Source organism: Seriola aureovittata, chromosome 21 (assembly GCF_021018895.1).
Source record: "Seriola aureovittata isolate HTS-2021-v1 ecotype China chromosome 21, ASM2101889v1, whole genome shotgun sequence".
NCBI classification, from domain to species: Eukaryota; Metazoa; Chordata; class Actinopteri; order Carangiformes; family Carangidae; genus Seriola; species Seriola aureovittata.
The window spans coordinates 6455697-6481701 of record NC_079384.1 but is presented as its reverse complement, the minus strand read 5'-3'; the positions used below and the strand labels follow the sequence as shown (position 1 = coordinate 6481701).

Genomic DNA, 26005 nt, shown 5'->3' with positions numbered 1-26005 from the left:
GAGGGATGAGGGCACGAGGGTGTGTGTATATATATATAAAGAAGGAGACGTTAATGTAACACAATGCCTGTCGTTGTGTGGGAAAATCAGCTTGGAGGGGAGAAAGCACGGGGCTCTGGTGTGGCTTTGTTCTTCAGAGAAACACCTCTGCGGGCTGAACACCTCCAGAACAAGGCTGCACTTCTCTGGCTGAGGTAAGACAGGACTGACTGTAGCCTGTATGACTGAGTGCACCACTGATACGGTGTGGAGAGCTGCTTGAACGTAGTTAATAGCAGGTATGGCATGTTATATTTGAATGCAATAATATTAGTATTAGAGTATGCATATGTGGATATCTTTAAAAAATAACAGCTGTACCAAGAACTCACTGAGGAAAAGTCTTAATTGAGTTAATTAAATTTAGTTATGTGCATGCACTTTGCAAACACTTCCCCTGTGGAGCATGACAATCCTATGAAATCTGGACGTCATGACCCTTTAAGATGACATCACAACACCTGTAATAGAAATATCCTGCAGTATATTTTTAATAGAGTAATATAAAGGGGAGAATATCTCCACACAGACTGCAGAGTTATTTTTCTAATCCCTGTGTAGCTATGACATCAGACGGACTGCACCTAATGTTTGCCAGACAGTAAAGGCAGCAGGGTGATGAATGAAAAAGATAAAAAGAAGCCATTGGGTGATTCTTTAACGCACCATTCAGCTTCATTAATCAGAGCTTAGCCCTCCATTTAATCAAGAGCATCAGCCCAGACCGCGGCGAAGTGTTTGCAAAGATATAAATAACTAATTTTCTGTGTTTAGACAGTGTTAGCGCCAGAGTGTGCAAATCAGTGCAAACGACTATAAATCAGGCGCCGTTTATTGGAGGGCTTGCGCAGCCATTTGTCATTTTATCATGACAACGGCGAGTTTGAGCTCAGTTAAAGAAGAAAGAAAACATCGTTGAAGTGTTGGCTTGCACGTCCCCTCTCCCCTCTCTCCTCTCTCCTCTCTCCTCTCTCCTCACGGCATGTGTCTCTCTCTGGTGAGAAAAAAAGGAGGGATGTTGCCTCATATGTTCCCTCGTTCTTTAAAAGTAGAAGAGAAGTGGATTTTTTTTTGTTTGTTTTTGTTTCAGATAAAGCAGAAAAATGCAGCCAAGATATTTGAAATGTTTTTTGTTTATTTTTTTAAAATAGCAAAGTGTCTTTTGTTGTGTTGTGCGTAAAGGTTCCAGCCCGCATCCCTCTGTTTCACCATCCACTGCTTTTTCCTTTAAGGTAGGATGATTAAGTTGGTTTTCATTTTAACCTAAATATTCTAAAAATATTAAGCAATAATAATTTATGAGCGACACATTTTTTCTGAACTGTACTCAGCCCTCAGAGCTGAGACCCAAGCTATGAATGATCACAGAACCACTTTAAAAGCCTTTGTCTCACAGCTTCCCTCGCCCTCTAAAATATGTGTTAATGAAAACGTGTCACGTGAAGAAGCTACCTACACAAACTTGTCACACCACATATTAATCATAATCGTAATCATTTATGTGCATAACCCACACAGCATTTGTTGGCTCACGGAGCTGAAAGTCCAGCACTAATAAAATAGACCCATGCACACAAGATTTTTTTTTTTGAAAAGTTGCTTTATCCAGAGTCTCTTAGTAAACTGCACACACTAAATCCACATGTCAGTGAGATGGTGTCGAGCACCAGAGGTTGCAGCGACTTAATAACAAATCTTAAAAAAAAAAAAAAAAAAAAAAAAAAGCATTTAATGCCTGGTAGAATATTTTGCAGTGAAATTATAATTCCAAACGCACACGAAATACAGTGAATACGAGACACACGTTTAAAAGGCAGTTCAGGTCTGAGAAGAGGCCTCGAGGGAGACCAGCCGGTTCAGTGTAGTGCGCTTCTCACAGGCCGAGCAGCTGGTCTGCACGGCACCAAAAAAAAACAACAATCCACTCACATCATCTGAGGCCTGGGCATCGCGTCCTGATGAGGATGGTGGTTTGGATACCAGTGACCAAAACTGTTCATGTAATTGTTTGGGTGCATTGAGGCTCCTTTGTTCGCCATGGAAACCTCCCAAAGCTGGGGCAACCCGGGCGAGCAGGGGGAGATGGAGCTGGTGCTGTGGAGATGTTCTCCCTCTGATCCGCTGCCATGCTTCATGATCTTTTTATACTTAGAGCGCTTATTCTGAAACCATATTTTCACCTAAAAAGAGAAAATGCACATAATTGTCACTGCGGTTAACAATCACCAGTAATATAAAGGAAATAATACGGTGAAGGGCTTTTTATGAGCATATTTCCCCCTGTTAAACTCAGCACACTTTTCAAAATTGGCCTGAAATGAATATTGTGAAGGATAAAAAAAAAGAAAACTCCACATAACTCTCATCTTTTCCGTGTTGCTTTTGCAGATCCCAGGCCTGTTATTGGCGCATTGTTATCCATGCAGCCCTATGGCTGAGTGGTACTTGTAATCCATTAAAACTCAGCTCTCTTATTATTGTTGTTTTATGAGTCCAGTGATGCATGAGTGTGACAGCAACAAGCCGAGACTTAAGAGTATTGTGAAATAAAAACAGCCCTGAGAGCGCGGCGGTGGGTCACTGAAATTTCTGCTGATTCAAAATAAAATGTCTATTTTTACACCAGAACAATGGTGTGAATATTCATAAAAAGCATCAAAGCGCCAGATGAATCGCTCTATAAACATCAGAGCAACAAGCAACACGAAAGGCCGCGTGGAAGTGGAAGATAATAGTTGAGGTAACTGTGGAGGGATTAAGAAAAATGTGCAGGAGGCAGCTCAGATGACAGAGTGGATTCTTTTGTTTATCTCTTATTTTGAAACTGTAAACTAAAGCCAGACAACTGAGTCATTTTCCTGACGAGAGAGAGAGAGAGAGAGAGAGAGAGAGGAGAGAGAGAGAGAGAGAGAGAGAGAGAGAGAGAGAGAGAGAGACCCCTTTTTGTCCCATTTGAGAAGGACACGTGCACCTGTTCACAGATGCACGTGAAGTTATTGAAATTATACTCATACTGCTCATTTCAATATGTCAACATTTACAATTTTAAACATGTTGTGCACAAAACGCGCGTGTACAGCTCCGTGTGTGTGTGTGTGTGTGTGTGTGTGTGTGTGTGTGTGTGTGTGTGACAAATTATATTAAAAATTGCATGAGAAGGTCTTTGCATTAACAATCTGTTACATATAAAAACCAAACACACACACTAAAATATAAAATCTAACAAATACAAAAAATAAATACATAAATAAATAAACGCAAGACAAGGAGACAAAATAAAATAAAACAAAATAAAATAGATTAAACCTCATGTAAATCTCTTAATTTGATCGGGTCATTTATAATAAACTACTGCAAAACAGCAGACCACCCTTAATTTCGCAGCTTTGTAATGTCTTTAAAAACTCACAGGAACACTTCAAGGACCAGGCCTGACAAAAGAAATATAGCCACGAAATTAAGTACAGTAAATAAGACATGCATTAAAGGATTGAGTTACAAATCACAACCATTTGGTTTTTCATTTGATCTGCAGACGCGCTGTGATCCGTTATAATCACAGCAAATGAGAGGTTTCCTCTTCAGTATCCTCTGGTTCAACACCAGCATCTATCACTGATATTTTGCTTCAGGCTACTTTAAATTAAATCAATTCAGGACATTTGAATGTGAAATATTTGCTAATGAAACCTTCTGTACAAAAATAATTCACTGAATGATGATGATGAAAAAATTCACTAAATGATAAATATTATATATATTATGTCTGTTAATTTAGGCTACAACGCTGTGCTGACTCATTTTTACATTACTTCAATTATTATTATTAATTATTATTAATGCTAATAAAGTGCATATATACTGGATTCTACACGCTGCACATTCCCTGTATCCGCTCAGGGCTGCAGGGTGAGTGGAAGGCCCACCTGAGTCTGGGTGAGCCCCAGTTTGGCGGCCAGGTCGGCCCGCTCCGGTAAGGCCAGGTACTGGGTCTGCTGGAAGCGCTGGTGCAGGGCCTGCAGCTGCAGGCTGGAGTAGATGGTCCGAGGCTTCCGGATTTTCTTCCCCTTGCCATTCAGACGAATATCCCTGTTCTCAATCACCGTGGACTTCTCGCGATCTTGTAGTTTGAAGAGAAAACAGAAACAGATTAAACTGAGAAGAGTTTTATTTTTCAGCTTCAGCTTCAAGACAAACAGCAGAAGTCACAGATGTGACATTTAACACAGACTTTCAAAGTGTTTTAAATAAACAAAATCTACCTTTTTAAACACAATGAGAGCACTGATGAATGGTTGGATTTTACAGCATAGTGCCTGGACACTTTAACCCACAGGCCCTGCACTGTAAAACCAAACTCTCAGGGCCTGAAAGCCAAAAACTATAATTTAACTTCTGCGTTTTTACCTGACTGTCATAATAAAGTATTATCACATCCCTGAATATAGTTTCATTGAATTAGCCTACGACTTTCTGTATTAGGCTTTCTGTTTTTAGTGAAGGATTTTCATGGTGCTGACAACAAGAAAACGCTGGATCATGGTGATACCTTCACACTGCAACAACACAGAAGGCAAAAAGAAAAAAAAAGGGAAATCAGAGCTCAGCACACAGAGATGAAAGGATTCCTGTTTTCAGGAACCGTTTTCTTAATGTGCACTAACAATGAGGCTAGAAACGAGTTCCTGAGGTAGGCTCGGGCTACATGGACTATAATTGAACTTACCCACAGAAAATTATGGTCAATAAAAGTAATGGCACCGTCTGTCTTCATTTTATAACATGAGTGGTAAAGAGGGAGCATCTGAACGGGCCTTGATTGGACATTAGTGATTGAGTGAGAATCTGCCACATGTTCATAACTTTATTCAACTTTCAACATAAAACAGTATAAGACAAAATGTTTGCGAACTTACTAAACCCTCAAGTGAACCGTTTTTATCAGCAGGAAAATATCAGGGAAATTGCGCGCCCTGTGCGTAATTGCGCTCATGCATGATGGCAAATCAGAATTTTATAGCCATTAATAACAACAATTTAGTCCGACTCGGTTTGACTTGCTCACATACCTGTCTGCTCTAATCTGCTGTGGGCCAGACTGCTGCTGTTGCTGCAGTGATTGCTGTGCTGGTAGGGCATGTAAGCAGACGGGGGATGAGTGTTCACCGCGCCGGGGTAGGCGTAGCCCAAAGAGCGGCCATAGGACGCGCTGCCAGGAAAAGGACTTTCGTGCTGGGAATGCCCAGCAGCGTGTAAGCCATGGACGGGGTAAATGTGAGAGAGTCCGGGGGAGTGCTGCTGGTGTGCCGGATGTCCGTGGCCAAACTCTAGAAAGGCCGATTTGGAGGGATCTGAGGCATTCAGACTGTCAGGCATGAAACCCATAGACATCATTAGCTAATACGCGAGTCCATAAACCCGTCGCTCTGAAGAGGGTTTCATGAGTTGTGTCGGACAGCGAGGAAAACTTGGAACAAATCCACACTTAAGTCCAATGCATTGTTGGTGAAAAAGCGTTCCCCGCAGTGATAGGTTACAGTGTGCATGTTCACAGCTGTATAGGAGGTGAAAATCGGATAAAAGCGAAAGGGATCCTTCTTTACATCACTGGAGGAGCCGACATGGTTCTTCAAACACCTCCTGCCTGCAGAGCCTCAAACACACTGACTTCCATCTGCGAGCTCTCTGATTGGTCTTCAGCAGCCGGCTGTCACTGGAGCTCCACCATTAACTTCATTAACATATGATACAGGATGCGGCTGTGCAGCCAGGAGGGACCTCCTTCCATAGATATGGAAATAAATATCTTTTGCTCATAGGTGGTGATTTTTATTCAAGTCTGTTTTACAAATCTGTGACGCCATTTACACCAGCAGATAACAAATGCGTTAAAGCCAGTAGACCTGATTTAATAACTTATGGAAGACTTCGCTAAATAATTATGATAGTAATGCTTTTCAAAATAGAAGTTTCATTATTATTATTGCAGTTGCAAAATTATAGTTGAGTTCGAAGGTGCGACAATTAGATAGTAGAAATGCGCATAATGCTCTTTTATGGATACGATTAAAAGGGAACTGACAAGTGTAATAGGGAATATATATATATACAGTCATAAACGGTCTAAAGGCAAGTTAGACATATTAGCTTCATTTTATCTGGAGCTAAAATGTAACAGTTTCGTTTATGAAGTTCATGCGCTGAATTCTCTTCAAAACAGTTTAAATTTCTGCAGTTATTATAACAGTTTTAATGGTGTAATAATTCGCTAAGATCTCCTGCTTAGAAAAAGGCCTGAAGGCTCATTTCTAATTTTCAGTGTATTAACAGTTTAAGCTACTAAAACTTTTTTTCCCCCGAAGTGGCGCGAATGAGATTTTAATGCACTGTAAAACTAACTCCAAAATCTTCGCGATCACTAAGAAAACATTTCATGCTCTTGTAAATTTTGCTCCTCTAATTAAAAAAAATTTTTTTTTTTGTAATAATTCACATTTTTATCGTGTGACTGAACTTTAAATTTCTTGCAGAAAAAGTTGAACAGAAAGTTTAAAAAATGATTTATTATGTACCAACACAAGGTTTGGTGTGTTCAGTGTGTCCACCCACCAACCCCGCAGCACCAGGATGACTCAGGCTTGTTTTGTGAAGGATGACAACAAATTTTACTGCTCAGTCAACACTCATTTCTAGTTTCAACATATAAATTATCCAAATTATAGGGGTAAACTGATGTACGGTAACCATAATTAAAAAGTAGGCACCAATGCAACAGAATATGTAGATATTCAATAACACAATTTTTAAAAAAAAGTAGTTGGATAAATGCTTTAATACAAGTTCAGTGTGTTTATGTCATTTGTATGATTGCTCTAAAAATGAATGAAAATAAATATTTTCATGATCTGGTGACCAAAAGGAGACAAAAGAATAACTCTCTGTTTGATTTCAGTTTCATATGAAACAAAAATACTCAGCCCACATGTCACTCATATTATTTCCGACTAAATGTCAGGGTTTATAAAATAAGGGAAACACAAACCTGCCAAAAGAGGGTGGGATTGCGGAGCAGACTGCAGATTCAGCAAAACTCAACAAGGTGCATGTGGATACAGCGTGGGAGTGGGGAGAAGACTGTGACCACAGGCTCAAAGAGCAACCCTGTCTCTATATTTCAGCCCTTATTGACTCACCCTCAAGCAGAGAGTCCATCTACAGGTGGGGGAAAAACACAGTGAAAGGAGGAAATGTGCGTATCCTGCTACTGAGGCTATTGCACAGTTTGGTTCAGACTTCACCTTCCATCTCAGCTAAATCACATGGAAGCTGCAGCGAAATTATAAGCAGAGTGTTTGGTGGGTTTGAGCGTGGTGCTAAGCTGCTGTCCAACCCCGTCATTTTGGTCATGTCCTACCCTGCCTGCGACTACTGGGAATCCAGCAGCACTGGAGGACTGCTGGGGGCTGGACCGCTTCCCGAATCCTCACAGGCCTCAGCCAAGCAGCCAGCCAGAACAAAGCCACAAATTATTATCATAGTAAAATTTCAGTCACAATAAAAAAAAAAAAAAAAATGGCTGCTGAGAAACCAGTTTCATATTGTGGGCAACAAGTTTCTGACTTCACACATCAGGCCTCTAGCTGTAAATCCTCACAGGGAAATTATATCACTGCAGAATGTGGCTATGGCTATTAGGAATTTACTGCAACATTATGGTGGCGGGATTATGGTGGCAGGATTACGGTGGCAATATTTGCCGTTGCCAACAAGCGAGTGACTTGAGAGATTTTTGTTGCAGGAGGAGCAGGTGTTGCATTTAGACTCCATGTTATCAGCAGGAAAACAGCCTTCGTGTCATAGTAGTCGCACTCTTTGACGTGATGAATGGGATTAGAGCGGCCAAATGAAGATAAACACGAAATGCAAAGGCTTTGAAGACAAAGAGGCCTATGGGCATATATGAACAGGCACTTCAGCAGCTGAATGCAGAGGATTGAGTCCTGGATGGGAGTATCTGTCAGAGATAAGGTGTGGGCACAAGAGGCGTATGAGCCACAGAGGGAGAGAGAAAGCACGGTGAGGAGGCTCTTTAAGGCTTGTAATTATGTCTGTATTATGGGTGAAGAACAAAGGCGAGCCCTGCAGTCATAGGGCAGGGATGGGACCTCGCCATGGCTCTCTTAATATACGGAAAGGGATGATGTTAAAAACAGTCACACTTCTGAATGCCGCCCAGACTTACTGGCGTCTACTCTGCTGCACAGTGCGCATGGGCAAAGATCTGCAGAGGTGTGTTTGACATAGGTGTGTTTTGTCTTTCTCTCGCTCTCTCTCTCTCACACACACACACACACACACACACACACAAGTCAGGTTTGTCCATCACGTAACTCTGATGCAGAGTGACAGCATTCTCTGTGTACAAACCAAGAGCACATTCCCAGGCAACTGCCTCGGCTGTGATCTTCCCTACTGGCACGTCATGTTTTACAAGTAACCCTCTGTTGCTGTGGCCGAGCTGAGGCCCAGACTCAGACTGACAGTCCACGACCCCGACAGGATGCCAGGCTTTATTATCATAGGCTCAGCTCACCACATAATAGACACAAATAAAGACCCACATGTCCCATTTCTGCAGCACACTATGACGGGTGTGAATCTGAAGTGTGGTTTTGACACAATTATGTCACCAGAAATGCAGCACGGAACAGAGAAGCGGAGAACCGGTGGGAAACAGGAAAATGTCTAAAAAAAAAAAACAAACAAAAAAAACATCTGCCTTTTTCAAGCTGGATCACTATTTCAATGATGTCAATGGATTTATTATGTACATTTTTACACCGACACTAACCAGGTGTCGGTCCCTGAAACACCTACAACTATACAAAGCAGCTGTTTTCCAATCCTTGTGCATCCACAAAGTGCAAACAATAGGACTGACGTTTTTCTATGGCTGTTTTCTGCCTCAGGAAAGAGAGGGGGGAAGAGGAGGAGCCGGAGCAGTGCAGAGGATGAACGGCCTAATCTCTCCTGCAGGCGCCATCACACAGGAACACTAATATCTCCACGGCCGGCGTCTCATTCCTCAAGTGCAGCCATGTTGCTGTTGATGTGTGTGTGTTGTGCCTGGGCTGGCAGCCTCTGAGGGCCCAGAGAGTTCACCGGTGTTACATGATCAGCATCACTCATGTGTGAAGTCTTTGGAACAAACAGATCTGATGTTTACACACCAGCTCAGCTGGTTTAAAAATACACACTGTTGACTGATTTATTCCTGATCATGTAATTTACTCACGTTATTCATGTAATGTGAATTATTTTTATGATATGGACAATGCACCTGAAAAATGGATTGACTGATTTATTGGTTATGGATTTGTATAGTTTAAATTTTTTCCTTTAAAATAATTTTTACCCAGTCACATAAAACTGATGAAGATTAACAGCTTTGGTGAGTAGTTCACATCATGTCATAATTTATATTTATTTGTATCGAGGACTTGTCCAATTTCTATAGCCAATGTGAAGCAACAAATAATGGGCATATATTTATATCTCTTTTGCTATTTAAATTTCAATACCAATTAAGATTTTATTTATTTATTTAAGATTTCTCAAGTTAAAAATGTGAAAGCTTTAGTCAACATTTTTGTATTGATTGTGTACAGTCTCCAATTTTGTCTGTAAATATTAAACTGTAGTTTAAAAGCTCATGTTCAAGTGCTGTTTGCGTGTGAGAGTCTCTGCTGAAAACTTTCATATTTTAAATTAGCCTGGTCTGTTTAAATTTCTTTAAATACATTTTTCTATTTATCTTTTTGACACTTCAATGTGACAAAGGAAAAAAATACAGTTTAATAAACAAATCCCTTTGTATTTCAATAATTAATATAAAATAATATAATTATATTTTTAAATGTTAAATGTAAAGATCAGCTGCCTATTCTATTAAAACAATTCTGCACAATTAATTCAATGATGGAAGGAATATTTTAATCAGTCTCTGCAACTGTTTGATAATAAATAAATAGGCTAATAAGCAGAACAAAATATTGTCACACCACACTCCTTTTTTTTTTTTTTTTTTTGCATTGATCCTTGTTTTTAAATTCCATCTGATGTTATTGTGATGGTGAAAATGGCCTTGCGTCTGTGCATGGTCATTCATTCCTGTCCCAACATGTTCTCCGTCTCCCTGAATTGTTTTGGACTTTCTTAAAACCATTTCACTGACCAGTTAGAATTGAAAAAGTAAAACTGTTTTAATTTTAAACCGAAATTGAATCGCCCCGAATTAATCAGATATTTGTCACCATTTAGCAAAATAAGGGAGAGAGAGAGAGAGAGAGAGAGAGAGAGAGAGAGAGAGAGAGAGAGAGAGAGAGAAAGAAAGAGAGAGAGAGAAAGAGAGAGAGAGAGAGAGAGAGAGAGAGAAGAGGAGATAAAAATAGATCGAGCGTGTGTGGGCTACTCAAATAAAATAGGCCTATAAATAATCTAATTAATAAAATAAAATAAAAAGGCATATACACGTTCAATTAACTTCCAAAAGTAAAGTGACTCAAAGTGAATCGACTTGCGTGGGAAATGCCGGACTGTGTCTGGTCTTCTGGTTCCAGCTTTGAATTCATCATTGGCATAATTGTTGCCAGACAGCGGTGACAGCAGCATCGCCCACTGCCGCTGACGGTTAGACTTAAACTTTTAATTGATTGGTTGAATCTAGAGGCCTTGGCAAGTCGGGGAAAAAAAAAAAAAACGTCTGGAATCCGTTAACCGTAATACGCAAAGGCCTGTGAGCCTCTCTGCTGCAACCTGAGCTCGGTGTCACACGGGGCATCTGATTTAAACGGCTTCATTTGTAGAAAACGGCGCTCATATGTCGAAATTATACGTTGTTAATTTTTTCTAACCTTCCTCGGTCGTCTGGTTGAGGCTCAAATGCGCATTTGGTACCAATTCTGACTGCGGGCGCTGGCGCACACACACACACACACACACACACCAACACACACGGTTTACTCTCATTCAAAACCCTGCGGAATCACGCAGTAACCTGTCTATATGAGTGCAGTGAGAGCCCAGCTGATGGACAGGCAGTGGGACAGTAGTGGCAGTGTATTGGGTTACAGCCCAGCGCTTGGCTGGAGCTGCACTAATAGTGTGTGCCTGCTCCACATCTGGAACAAAGAAGCCAGTCTGGGTCTACCCTTGGTGTTTACAGCTCTGTTGTTTTTTCACACTCCTCGCAAAATCTTGCCCAAACACACATTCCAGACTCACCAGCTCAACATGGGGGGAAAAAATATACTATATTTTTCCACTGTAAATCTTGCCCCCAGTACCAAGGGGAGAGCGGGTAGAAAAACAAAAGCTGGAAGCTGGCATGGATCAGTGGGGCGACAAGAGGGTGGCAGCGGCTGGAGGAGTGGCTGAGAGAGAGACAGTTGTTGTCTGTGTGAGAGCGGTGCCAGGCCTGGTGGCTGAGATGCCACATGAGTTCAGCTGAGGTCAAAAACAGCTGGGGGAGTGGCATGAGGAGCTGCCAAGGCTGCTGGGTCACTTAACTGTGTGTTTACAAGCATGAGGAGATATCTGAGGAGGCATCTGACATTACATTCCAGCAGTCGTTCAAAGAATATCTACTGAGGCCTTTTGTGAAGAAAATAAAGTGTGAAGGCTGCAGAGACAATGTGTTCAGGCTATAAATCTCCTCTAGAAACAATAAAAAGATTCATAGTTCCCATAAACTCACTAGAATGGCCTACAGGTTTAACAAGCTGCAGATGTTTAGACAAGAAAATAATACGAGACGTGCAGAACTTTTGTAATTTTTTGTTTTTCCCCTCTCTCTCGTGAGCAGATGAGCTGACAGTTGGAGGTGGAAATACTGAACATGCTGGACAATGATTTGCCCAGGGGAGTCACACATGCACACCCAATCAACACACAATGACACAGGGCTCGGGGTTGCCAGGTTTAGACAGTAGGTTCTATTAAAGACAGGTTTACCAGGTCCAAGGATTATCCATCTGAAGTTACCTGCCCCTCTGGGTAACGTGAACCCCCTTTTGTGGTCTGCAGGGCAACAGTGTGCAAGGCAAGCGTCTGTTTGAAATGCCAGAGGTGATGGGGATGACAAGCCTCGGTGGCCTGGGCGGCAGGAGGGGTCGTCTGCGCAGGCGACAGCCCTGGAGAACGGCGCGCATTCTCCAACCATTATCTCACATCAAAACTGAGAAATTTTTCCAAAAAAAAAGAGAAAGAAACATGTGCGTTACGTGTCAAAACAGGTTTCCAGCAAAGTACAGCAGCTCTCCTATTATATATGAATATCCTTTGAATAGAGAATTAATATTTGGCCTGATACTGAGCTTGCACAGCCGTGAGGTCAAAGCCCTTTCTTTAGAGCTCTTCAGTGGGAACAACTTGACAGGATCAAGTTCAGCTCCTGCCAACAAGCCCTGGCTCTGTCAAGTGTTAAGTTCCATTGTGACCTACAATAGGACACAATGGCCCTGCAGCACCCAGCCTGTACCACGCTGCCTATCAAATGACAGCGTCTCTCAAAGAAGAACTTGGCAAACTGATATTAAGATATGTGTCTATTGTATGTATCATTTGTTTTTGGTTTTTTTTTACATCATGCAGCATGGGAGCATGTGAGAACTCCTTAGTCAGCACACCAGTGTTTAAAAAGAAGGAGCAGGGATTGGTTGAAGTTTTCTGGAGATAGTTAATCAACTATTTTGGACTGGAAATAATCAAAGTGCTCGAGTTTTTCCTAGGATTTTTTATACACGCTTTTTTATACTTACAAATACCTCAAATTAACATAAAAACCTCACCGCCCTGTAAAGAAGAATACCTGATGAAGGAAAATATCAAACAAAATATAAAGTTATCCAAACAGTAAATCAGCCTTACTTATAAAAAATTGACCTAATGAGTTGAGCTGAAAGACTGTATTTCTCTGTAGGTTTGTCAAATCAAGCGACACTTTTTACATATAAGAGGTCATGTGACCCATTGTTGACATAGACATATTGATTATGGCAGTTTTAATTACTGTTTAAATCAACATCAACTTTTTGAAAAAAAACGTTTTCTTCTTCAAAACATCAATTCACGAATGAGGAAGAGACCTGTTGTAAAACAACCATGAATAAGTGAACAGTCATAGTAAACTACTAAGCTGCCTGGCATTTAAAGCCCCTGACCCCAGCTTCGCTCCGACCATTTTGCTGCAGTGCTTCAGGTGTTTAACCTTGTCATATTAAAGTGTTTGTCACTGGAGGGCTAGACGACTGGGGCCAGGATGGGCCGGGGATTTAAAAAGGCCTGTGCTCCCAGATCATCAGATTGTCAGTGACTGTCTGAAGCCTGCCAAGAAACATCAAAGCCTTAGAGACCTGCTCATTTCATCTTTGAACCTCACCAAAAACATTCCCTCTGCTCCCTCCCTGCCTGCATTCCTACCCTACATCACCATTTTCTTTTAATTAAAAAAAACTAAACAAAAACAGTAAAATAAAAATGATACACAGGAAAATAAAATTAGGCTGAGTGGAAAATTAAAAGAGAGATACCTTTGAGGATTTTTGTTGTGGACCTGTAGTGTTGTGTGGTTGTCTGGTATGTCATGCCAGCGCTCTGTCAAGGCGAGGAGACAGACTCAGTCTGAGCAAGCCCGCCATCGGAGGGAGCAGCCTCCCATCAGCTCCTCGCCAAGATTGATGGCTATGAAAGAGCTACCTGAGGCAGAGATCAAAGTCAGACAGGATACATACGCCTCAGCATTTAACTCTTTCATCTCCCGCCTTTTCTACGTGAGTCATGACCCCTCACCTGTCTATCTGTTTGACCTCTGACTGATGGATGGAATTGGCACTTTGTGATACTGCAATTTTTCGTTATTGGATTAAAACAAAACAGGGAAAATAAGAATCACACTGCTAAAATGTGTCTTTTTTATACATATAAAAACATCTATAAAACAAAATGTGGTGGTGAGTCTATGTGCTTCAATGAATAAACGTTTTTCTTCTCCACCACAATAAATAGGACTTTGGTTTCTCAACGTGAGGCTCTCCTCACAGTGGAGGCCAGTGGTGGAGGGCTATTTGCATTCCAGCAGTGAGAGTGAGGACAATTAAACCATTTCCCCTCCAATCTATCTCCCTCCAGCCAGCCATCCAGGCAGCCCAGTAGATCAATGGGAAATGCAGCTGCACAGCCCATGTGTGCCAGGCTGTGAGACGAGAGAGGAGAAGATTGGGGTTAAAACCCTCCTGGCCTTCAGATTGGCTCCATACCTGAGCTAAAGCTTAGACAAACCAACAGCTGTTACCGGACAGAGCAGGCAAATAGCGGTTCTCACCCCATCTGTAAAAGCAGTGTATGGTTTCTGGCTTCGGCTCACTGTTTATTTTTGTATGGACTTGAGTTAAGATGTCTTTGTTTTGTATTTAGCATCATTTTGCACCTGAAAGGAGAGAGCTCTTGTAGCAGTAGCTTCATTAATGCTATGCATAAAGGAAGCAGCCTCAACTTCCATCACAGTCCATTCCTTTGGCGCCCCCCCGCCCCCCAGGCACTCGAGACTGGCCACTCCAAAATCAATTAGCCAAATCACATTTCACAAAAGTAGCTGGAGTTCTGCTTTCAGCGGTCTGGCCCCTCAGGTGTCTCAGTGTCAGCTTAAAGGTGCGGGCAGTGAGCCTTGGTTTAAATTGTGTGGGATTAGACCAAACAAAGAGCCATAGATATCTAGCCACACCTGTGCAACTTGCTCCTCAAGGACCGCTAATAGGGAGAGTCTTTGGTCCAAATAGCGGGTGCTCAGAACTTAATATCCCAACTCTCGGGCCATCGCAGGTATCCGTTTCCATCGTACCCGGCAGCAGAAACTGTCCTGAACTTGGACATAATCGCAGCGCCATCCTGTAACAAGGACTTCCATCTCTGCTCTCCCCTGCCAAGTCCAGGTGATCAATCATTTACATGTGTAATTAGGAACGGGTGTCAAAACAGAAACTGTACACTCACTCAGGGACCCTGTGTGCAGCGCACTGACATCAGACTTGGCAAGTAGTGGGTAAACAGGGTCAGAGAGAAAGAGACAGAGAGAGGGAGGGAGAAAAATGAGATGCTGAGATGTAAAGGTTTTTCTGACACATTCAACTTCTTACCACCCAAGGGGTGAACTCGTCCTCAGCATATCAAGTTATGTAAGGGCATATCTCTGTTTATGTGGTGACTTAAATAATGACGTGTAGAGCCTTAACTGAATCTTTGGTGTTACTGGAGATTGATCCCTGTGTATAGACAACAACTAAAAAAACAAAAATCATGTGCAAAATTTGTGATGGATCAGCACTTTATCCCCTTTCCTGAAGTCAAACTCTTATTGGTTTACTCAAGTGGCTCAATGGTCTCCTGAGTACCCACCCAGCCATTCAGTCCATTTGAGGTCAAAACAAGGGATTACATTGCATCAACAAACACATCCAAGTGGAAAGTAATGCTTTGAAAACATGTGATTAAAAAGCCAAACAATGCTTAGGGATGCTATAGATTCACTATGATTGTTATGTGCAAGTTATCTCATAAAAGTTCCCATCTTTTTCAAAATCTGACCACAGCTTAAAACGGGCAACGGTCTGGGTTTGACATTAACACCTTACAGAAACACAGACATTTGCAAACAATTCCTGCAGATCTTAACTGACATTTTCCCATGGTCAATGAGCTGTTTAAAACTGGGTAAGAGAATGCAGAAATACCGATGCCCAATAATCCACCTGTCACCTGAGGGGGATAGGTGTGGCGCTGCAGGGCTAAGGAGGGGATATGTGCAGGCCACCGTGACTTATGTGGACTCATCCAGCCGCCACCTCAGTGCCCAGGGGGTGAGTGGGTGTTTAAAAGAGCCTGTCTGGGGCCTAAGTTTAGAGTTTCCCGGTGCAGAGTGGCTGAGCTTTGAAGAGGCAGGTCCAGTAATGAATTAGAGTATTGTCTGCTCGGAGGGAGAAGCCTCTGGGTGGGACATCAGATCAAAGGAGGTCCTGCTTTATTACCTACAGCGTCAGTTCAGGTATGCAACTGGACAGAGCAAAAGGGCAGACACACTGATCCTTAAAAAACTTTCAGGACATTTATATCTAGCTGAAGGCTTCACCTTAAGTTGACTAAAACTTTTCGCTGACCCATGATTTGGCCGTCAAAAAGAGGAGACCAGGTCACTTTTAATATGATTGTTGTTAACTGTTTTTGGAATAAGACAAAAGTTTTGGTCTTGTGACATGCAACCGTCATTGCTTTGGCGTTTTGCCCCAGTGTGACACACCCAGCTGTGAACTATAGCTCAGATGTCACCATGAAACAAGTTCCCTCTCAGACACGTGATGACTTTTTGTCTCAGCATCAGGCCACTCAGCCTTTACAGTGCAGACACAGAGGAATGCACTGACCGCTCCTCTTAGGTGGTTCCACTTCGTCCTGGGGCTGGACCAGCCTCTCGCAGGGTCATTCTCCCATGACATTCTCCTCAGTGCGGAGATGGGACAACACACCTCTGCTTTGATGTCAAAGTGGTTGGGTGTAGAGGATGAAGCAATGACACGGGAGACGCAAACACCTGGATTGACTGGAACTAAACAGGAATGCAGCTTAGATGATGAAGGAGAAAATGTCATATGTGTAATTTAAGTATATAACATGCTTTAGCATTCAAATAAACTAATAAGCAAATCAACACAATTGGAACATATCCAGATAAAACTGGTCTTTGCAGCTAAAACGAAGACGTAAATTACTATGAAGAATGAGGAAGTGATTGTCTCTCACAGAGACGCTGGTAACAACATAATGAAACTCATGACTTATATTATCAAAGGCATCTTGACACTGTAAGAATTTTGACCTATTTAAGCCCACAGCAGCATCCACTATAACATATACAGTATATGAGACAGTAGCTACAGGTGTGCAATTCAAAAAATCAAGAACTAGGGCATTTCACCATTACATCTAGGACACACACACACACACACACACACACACACACACACACAGACACACACGGACACACACACGGACACACACACGGACACACACACGTCCCTCAGGAGTGATTGGCGATCCTCTGATTTTTAACTCCTCATCAATTCAATATTTCAATTTGTCAGATTGTTGAGTTTATCACCAGATACCAACAAATCCCATCAGCCTCAGCTGTACTTTGTGTTTACTGCTAATTATCAAATCTTAGCATGCTAACACGTCAAACTACGATGACCATGATAAACATTATACACGTTCAGCATCAGCATGTTAGCATTGTCAGTGCGAGCATGTTAGCACGGTGACAGAGCAGCTGCTGTTGACTCGGTCTTGAATCTTGAACTGTTTGTCACTTTTTGTGTGGCAGTGGTTTATGACGCAGACCTCCAGAGAGGGTCGTTTGGAAACCTCCATGTTTCCAGTGTGTTGCAAGAACTCATGGCTGGTGACTCTGAGCTGTGGTGTGCCCACCTGCACCGACCGCGCTGCTTTCATCATTGGGTCAAAAATGAGAGTGTTCCCATACACTGCTCCATCAGAATGAAATGTTGGGATGAATTAAAACAGAATCCAGTCAGGGTATCATGTTAGTAGTCCAGTTAGTCAAGTCATGTTATCTTATGTTTAACTTCAAGCACTACTATAGACTTGGCACACAGCCAGGTAGGCCAATCAATCTTTAAACCTCTGTTCTGATTTGTCATGTCAATCATTGTCGCTTTCAGATGTCATCAGTCAAACCTATGAGCTGAATTTACCTTTGCCACATATTCCACAAGCTTCGATAGGTTTACATGTCAGGAAAATGAGTAGCATTTGCCCTAGTGCTGCTACTTGCTTGTTATTCAGTGAAAGTTGAAGGTAGACATTACATTTATGGACTTGAATGTTTTAATTGAATGTTTTGAAAAACATGAATTGAACTGATTCAAATCACGGGCAGAATGCGACACGTTAATACAATAAATCTTTGCCTAGAAAACTGGAATCAAATCTAATCATTGTTGGATCAAATCGTTACCCTTCTACTCCCAAAAGAGCGGCCCAGCGTCAAAGACACTCCCTGATGAAGACAGAACATAGTCTCTCTATGTGGTGGATTGCTTTCCTGTGGGAACACTTGTTCTCTGGTTGCCCATTCCTCCCTCCTGTTTCTCACCAGCTGGGACTGCTGCTCAGCCATCCAGCCATAATGTCATAATTGTCCTGTTCCTCTGCTCCTCTTCAGCCACCGGGACACAATGGATGGCAGCTTAGGTGGAGTGTGAATAGGGGCCGCGGCAAACTGGGTGGGTCCCAGATTATTCCAACACCTGCTGCTCACACCTTGGAACTATGAATGGCTGGCCTGTGCTACAAGGAGGAGAGCAGGTCAGTGTGCTTTAGTTGTGAGTTTTGCATTAATCATGTACAAACTGGTCAAAGAATGTCTTATTTTAAGGATGTCGTGCTAATAATTTTTTTTTTACACTGGTTTCCCGTTGGCCTAAATTAATGGTATCTTTTCCATTGATAAAACATTCAACAGGGACCATGCTGCACCACATCACCAAACCACTTGAAAACCAACATCATCCTTCCCCAGGTCTTAATTAGCACTGATGACTTACCTAGTGGGAGCTTGTGTTTAAATCAACCAAGGAAATTATTGCTGGGGAGCCATAATAATTGATTCTGGACCCCACAACCACAAAACAATTACTGATCACTTATTTCTGTTTGTCAGCTTTGACAACAGGGGTTTCAATAAAACAGCAGGAGGGGAAAACAAAACTGGTCACAGGGGACCAGACCTCACACTGGAAAAACTGTGAAAGCAATCAGCTTGTCTGTGTGTTACATACAAGGAAATTCAAGGAGAATGTTTTAATTCAAATTAAATTTGGACTTTTTTGGCATTCATTTTATAAATCTATACTTAATCAGAAAAGTTAACAAAGCATATAAACAAATACAATTTAGTGTATGAAACACCCTCACCTGTTAATCCTCCCTTGTGAATAATGTACAGTCTTGTTAAAACATGAGCACAAAAACAAAACTGGGAACACAGGGGACCAGGGAACAGGTGCTCTACATATACTGTATGTAGCCTCATCAGCTGAGGTAGCTAAATGAAGCCACACCACCATCTGCCATAATCGCATGTATCACCTCTTACAGTTGTGTTGATTTATACTGCACACACAAGCACAATAAAACTATTTGAGCGCTGAAAATGTTTTTTCTTAGTAAATGGTCAGAGTAAACCCAAATGTCTTGTCTTCTCCAACATTTCCTTATAAGTCACTGTAGCTCATTTGTTGCGGACGTGACCGGCGTCGGCAGTGATGTACTTCCTGTGGGTTTGTCCCTCAGTCTGGCCCACAGTGAGATCTCACGATAACGGTTTAAACTGGGGCCTGTTTCTCGCCAGCTGCCTCCTCTGGTCACATTAACTTGGACCTCATTAGTCATAATCTGCTCCCCAGGGCCCGCCTTGAAAAAAAAAAAAACCTCTGCCTGGTAACTGCATAGAAATGCTCCGAGCAAAATGTTCCTCTTATGTGCCTGACCCGAAGATGAAAAAAACAAAATCTCTTATCTGATGGATGGAGCTTTGGCAGTTCTCCTGTTCGAATGAGGCAGAAAGGAAAGTCTCTTTCTCTCAATGCGGAACTTCAGATAACAGAAATAGCTACTTCTGAAAATCTGCATGTGTAGACAAATATGTCTTGTGGTGGGCGGGCAAGCTGAGTAACTGCGCTTTTTCTCTTGAGCTTACCTAATTCATAACCACAAAATCAGCCAAAAACTATGCATCCAATGTAAGTCTAATGTTAACATATCTATTTGTGGCCACACTGTACGGAGAGTGATTTTAAAAATGCCCCGAGAGAAACTGAAGAGCAAGCAATACCCTGAGTATGGCAATCTCAGGCTGAGGAATTCAGCAAAGCTTTAGCAGACATGACGAACTGGTGGTGATAACGCCAGCAGAATGACTGATCCTGCTCATATACAAACTTGTAACCTCTTCGTTGGTTGTGTAGGGGTTAGCACTTCAAACACATCCATATTTCAGTGACACAAGGCTCCAGGGTAAAACAATCCATTTACCTGTAATCTGTTTTAAAACCAGCCTAAGAGGAGAGAGGCAGTCCTCCAACCATGGGAAAGCTGTCTGAGAAGATCTGCGTTGGGAGCCTGTGTCAAAACCTGAAAAACAGAAAGACAAGGTGGTAGGTGAAGCTCCAATTGACCAGAGCTTGACCCCATTAGCTCCTGCTAAGTCACTTCAGGCAAAATAATGAATATTTCTGTTTTAATGTAGGTAATCTGAAGGAAGGATTTTGCCTTTAAGAGGAGAAAAAAAAAAAAAAAAAAAAAAAAAGTGAAATGCAGGAAGTGTGAATCTAATTTGAGCAGGAAAATGAATTATGAGCACTGTGAAAGGCTAAAGGCAAGAGCGATGCATCAAAACAAGTTTTCTGAGGAGGCAAATACACAAGCAGCAAGGAGCAAGGTTACCCAAAGTATTACAGGTAGACACAGTGAAATAATTAAACTGGAAGCTCACATTATGCTTTAAAATCAACCAATAGTTGATTTCAGAGGTAAATTCTGTATTTAGGAAATCTTTCCTCAGGAGACTTTCCTCAGGTCGCTCATGTTTTCTCTGCCTGTTTACTATCATTGTCATGCAGTTTTCTGCTCAAGACCCTGAAGGGCATGAAGGCTCAAAATGGCTCAGGGGGTCACCTTCTATTGTTTCCCATAAGATTTAAGAACCCATCTATTTTGTCACCCCCCCAACCCACCCCACCCCTTTACCACCACCTTTCCCCAGTACACACTCACTGGAGAGCCAAGAGGAATGCTGTATTAAGTCTGGCCAACAATGACAACAAAAAACATCAACAAAAGCCAAAGGGCCAAACCCATCTAAGTTGCCTCCCCTGGACATACAATGCCCCTGCCTACCTCACCCTGCCCCTCCATTTCAGCTCAAACCTTGCCCCCCTGCCAAGCCAGGAATGCTGGGGACAGTGACCTTTTCACCCAGCAGTTCCACCTTGGTTTCTCAGGAAGATTAGGGGGCGGTAGAGGAACTGGGAGTGTCTGGTGTTGAATCTTGTTGGAGAGGATTCAAGTTTTTGGAGGAGGACCAGATACTGGGTTTGGAACACTCAGGTCTTGAATTCCACGCTGTATTGCAACAACCTTGTACGCTCTTTACGCTTCACTGGTCTGGCTATTATTCAAAAATGTGAAACCAATGCCACTGCAACACAGCAGTTTTCTATTACTGAGCCTTCCATTATGAATAACTGAACGCAGCCTCATTAAAAGAGGCTTCTCCTCAGCGGCAGCAGACTGTTAGCAAACATAAAAGTGTGATTGGTGATTTTATGAGCTTTGCTTTCAAACTCGGTTTCCGTTGGCTTCCATGTTGTTGTTGGAGTGTTGCCCAAAACCGACGTTCCAGCCGTCTGCGAGGCTCCTGAGAAAAGCACAGGGAGCGCCATCAGGTGTGTTCATCATGCTGAGGCGCTCATCAGGTGGTCTGTTGCTCTGTGACAGCTGTGTGGGTGGCAACAGTGGCCCGCCAACTGCTGACATCACACGGCCACTACTGGTTACAAAGGGAGCATGATAGCATGACCGCAGCGTGTAGAGTCACACGCACAAACAAATAATGTAATATATAAAGTGGTGCTTTTGGTATTATGTTATTATATGCCACAAACCGAACATTTTTTGTACTCAATTCAACAATCCTCTTTTAAACATTTATAAAATGATGCTAAACGCTGGGAACATAAATTACAAAAAGGCTCTTTACTGCATGTCGGAGATCAAATAATCATGTCCAGAGGAGCCACACATGCCAAAACAAAATGTCTTAAAGCGAGCAGCGAAAAAGCGTTGTAACAAAATCTACTGTACATCTGCACGGCACATTTAAGGATTACCTCAACCATATAAAGTCACACCATGTTACGCAGGGGTGAAAAGACAAACAACAGCAATAGTGGCAAGAAAAGCTCCTGACGCACTCCAGATATTAACATCTCTGCAACAGCTGGGTGTTACCTCAGCAGACCAAACCAAAACCTCTGAGTTTTCCACAATTAAGGCTTTCACAAAGCGGAGAGGCTGAAATTCCAGTGCTGAGATAAAAGGGTAATCCACGGTGCTCAGTCCTGATAACCACGGTAAGCGGCCATTATTACAAAGTGTTACCACATGCTGCCACAACATGATGATCAGTCTCCAGGTTATCAAATGCCAGATATACTGCTGTTCACAGATAATATTTACATGCACACAAATAAAAAATATGCTTATTAGAAATGCTTATGATATAATCTTGATGCCGTGAAGATATTATGAGAGGATATGTGAGTGACCAGCAGCATTGAGAGAGAGGCTCTTGTTTCTGTACAGCTGATGGAAGTTGGGTGGTGGCAGTGCCTGGGGATAAACAGAGGTGTAGAGGGGAAATGGCAAGCCTCAAGTTTCCTATCAAACTCCAAATACAGTCCCGGTACACTGTCTTAAACTGTCAGGAAAGAGGTAATCACGGACAACTGAACAATGCTAGCAAACAAAATACTAGTTCATGCTGCTGCAAATATTCAGAAACAATTACAATTGTACATTAGTGGCACATGTTACAACTAACATAATTTAGCTGTAAATGTTCATTGCACAGAAGACTAAATTAGTGTTACTCACATTAGAGCATAATATTTACAATTTGTCTAATGAATAAAATCATGTATGAAAATAAAATTGTTGATTCAAGCATTCACATATGTGCCACTACCCTCATGGACAGGTTTTGGGAAAATGGTTGCCAAGACACATCTAAAGTTCTCCCTCCCCTACACAGGAGCAAGATACCCATGAATGATTGTGTCTTTGTTGCTCTTTCAGTCTCTCTGTAGTAATTACCTCCGCCAAGGAGGTTATGTTTTCACCCGTGTCTGTTTGTTTGTTTATTTGTCAGCATGATTACACAAAGAGTACTGAACCAATTTGCACCAGACTTAGTGGAGGGATGGGGCACAGGCCAGGGAAGAACACATTCAATTTTGGTGCAGATTTTTGTCTCTTTGTAGTTTGTTTGCATCTCTTTAACCAACATTTTGCAGATGAAACCTGGGCCTGTGCCCAATGGGCCCATTCAGTCATCTGTCCATTACCACCCCACAGCCAAGGATTTAAATTTCAGAACCAACAGAACAGGGTGATATCAGGTTCAACAACATTTACCCAATATAGTTTTAAACAAGTAATCATACTGTGTTAAACAAATGAACATTTCCATAGTGTAAGCCTTACAATGCAAATTAATTGGCAGTCATAATCAATATTTCCTAAACATGCCAGATCCCATCCTCATGTTAAGACATTGCCTTTGGATATTGACCATGAACAGGTCTGCCTTTGGGTTCACGTTGACATTTCCAAAGTCATTTATTTGCTCAGGAAGCATAATATCACATCATAACAACCTAACAGGTCTAAGTAGTATAATGCATTGCTCTCTTGTGAATATCTATTTTCTCCCTCTCAGTGATTCATTTCTGCAGGAAGTTGCAGGTTTGTGTGCATCTAGGTGCGGCGGAAACCCAATCCATCAGGGCAGAGCGAGGCGGGTGGGCCTGTTCTGTCTGACAATATCCAGACACCTTCCTGACAGCTCCGGCTTCACTGCTGACACATGTGTTACCAGCAACGTAAGCTGGCATTGAGGGACGACAACTAAGAAACAAGTAGCTACATATCAGAAAATGTGGAAATGAAAGAGCTGGTTTGTTGAACAGGGATTTTACCTAGTTGAAGGACCTGTATCAACACATAAACATTGAAAAAGGATGGAAAAGTATGGTCACTCATGCCAATCCAACATCCAGTATTTCCACTGCTTTAAAAGTTATGTCACTTTAAATTAAAAATATTAATTTTGCTAGTTTGTCATTTAGATATTGAGGTTATATTAATATAATATCTGGCAGTTTTCTTCTCATCATAATTTGAAACAACAGTTTTAAAATATTTTTGCACTCACTCACTAACATTTCTAATTGTCATATCAAATGTCTGCAGCACCTCTAACAGTCTCTAAGACTAAACAGAAGCATGTACTCTCTTTGTCCAGACCCATCTGTGCTAATCCACACAACCAGCTTCCTCCTGCAATCAAACCTTTGTAAACTTCACAACTTCGGCAAGATGGCCGCCTCTGCTGCATTATTTCAACCTCACTTTGACCACAAATAGGTCTAAATCGACCCAATTACTTACTGCTTCCTTAAATGCTCAAACCAGATTTACTGATACTTGCCAGCAATGGCTCAGTGATAGCTATCTATTTCATCTGTTGTCTTCTTGTGTATTCTGTGAAATGAGAGTCCTCCTGTGAACATCTCCGCTGTGACTTTGAGGAATTTCAGAACATTGCGACACATTACACAAACTGACTGAGAGGGACAGAAAATATAGCTCAGATTTACTTTCACTGCACACAAATCCATCCTGCAGATAGTAGCTTTCATACCTATATTATACTATAACCAACATTATTGTCTTGTTTAGAAGATAGCTTATTTATTTGTTATAAAAAAAAAAAAATTCCACAAATTTGAACTTTTCCATTTTTAAGCCAGTAGACATTTCTGTGACACACCCTTGCAGCAAAATATGCCATCCTGTGGTGCTATATAAACAGCAAAACCACCGAGAGACAGCAAAGGTGACAGATGAGACTCTCCTCTCTGAGTGGGTTAGCATATGGTAGCAATCAGGGAAAGTGAGGGTCTGCTGGCCCACCAGTAATTAGCGGACGGCCTCATGTTCATGTTTCTTTTAATAGCTCAACACAGCCCAGTGTGGACTAAAAATAAACAGGGCAATTAGGGGCGGCAAGGAAGGCCGTCATTTGAGGGGTCTGACCTTTGAACCCAGGTCAGAACCCATATAGAGGTGTTCATGTGGACCACCTGCACCCCTCTGGGTCACTGGGGAAAGGAGCCATGTTGTGTTTATGTTAGGGGTCAGGCATAGAGATGGGCCATTGTTGGGTAAACTGGATGTGTGAGTAAATACTGTCTATTTATATCATAAGTGGAGTTTGAATGCTTGTTGAGCTTCAGACCCATGACGTTGCATCAACTCTTTAAAGGTTAAACTTAGCCTAGTTGTAACGCAAGTCTTTACTAAGTAGAGATTTATATATCACTGATTTAAAATCGATTGCATACATATAGACTAGTTTTTACTTAATGTTTACACCCAGTAGCTGCCAAATGAAACTGCTGCATAGCTAACTGAACCAGTGGCAAAGCTAATGTTATCATGCTAATGCGCATTTGACTGGAAATAAGTAATGAAGTAATGCCTTGACATGTATCACCTGACACTTGATCAAAATGGGGTTAAATTATAATGTTAATTGTAACAATTTTAAATCAAATTCCAATAATTTCAAGTATTTCCCACATTTTAAACTGAATGAATACTACTAAGTGAAACACACACCGTATATAAAGTCATACCTGGTTTTACAGAACATTAACAGTCAAGTTTAAACGAGCTGTTTGTAAGCTTAGCTATTGCTACATAAACGTTAGCCAACGTTAGCATTGACAACCGTTTACTTACCAGTCTAGAAGACACATTGCGAGTTCAACATCAATCTTCTTTTCTTCACTCGCTAAGAGTTGTCTCCAGTGGCGGGAAGCAACGCCAACGTTGATTCTTGTCTCTTGACTCTCTATCACGTCTTTTCTTCTACTGAAGTTAGCATGCTAACCAGCTAGCCCCGGCCCTTCTCATTACTTTTCGTTAGCTAGTCACTGTGGCCTCCAATCCGCCCTGAAGATGTAGCATTTCTAGTTTCTCGCGCCAGCGC

At 41.8% G+C, this 26005-nt stretch overlaps 1 protein-coding gene across 3 annotated transcripts; it reads right to left on the bottom strand.

Moving 5' to 3' along the window:
• Positions 1-181: 181 nt before the first annotated feature.
• On the bottom strand, positions 182-25999 carry dlx4b (distal-less homeobox 4b). 3 transcript variants are annotated; one of them, XM_056365327.1, is made up of 6 exons: positions 25756-25999; positions 20203-20301; positions 13629-13794; positions 12082-12274; positions 3966-4159; positions 182-2219 (listed from the first exon to the last, which is right to left on the bottom strand). In XM_056365327.1, exons 4-6 carry the CDS (start codon positions 12257-12259, stop codon positions 1965-1967), a joined length of 627 nt encoding a protein of 208 aa, XP_056221302.1. In that variant the 5' UTR covers positions 12260-12274; positions 13629-13794; positions 20203-20301; positions 25756-25999; the 3' UTR covers positions 182-1964. The 3 variants fall into 3 exon arrangements, 2 of the variants coding, with proteins under 2 accessions (XP_056221302.1, XP_056221301.1); XM_056365326.1 differs by lacking the exons at positions 12082-12274; positions 13629-13794; positions 20203-20301; positions 25756-25999 and adding an exon at positions 5109-5848; XR_008826203.1 differs by lacking the exons at positions 182-2219; positions 3966-4159; positions 12082-12274; positions 13629-13794 and adding an exon at positions 17964-18456 and having other exon boundaries at positions 25756-25997.
• Positions 26000-26005: the final 6 nt, after the last annotated feature.

Bases quoted from the DNA above. Each gene is read 5' to 3' on its own strand.
- dlx4b (XM_056365326.1), bottom strand. From the start codon at position 5,433: ATGATGTCTATGGGTTTCATGCCTGACAGTCTGAATGCCTCAGATCCC. The intron at 4,160-5,108 runs GTATGTGAGCAA...TCAAACTACAAG, and splicing joins CAGCAGATTAGAGCAGACAG to ATCGCGAGAAGTCCACGGTG. The intron at 2,220-3,965 runs GTGGGCCTTCCA...TTCTCTTTTTAG, and splicing joins TGGGGCTCACCCAGACTCAG to GTGAAAATATGGTTTCAGAA.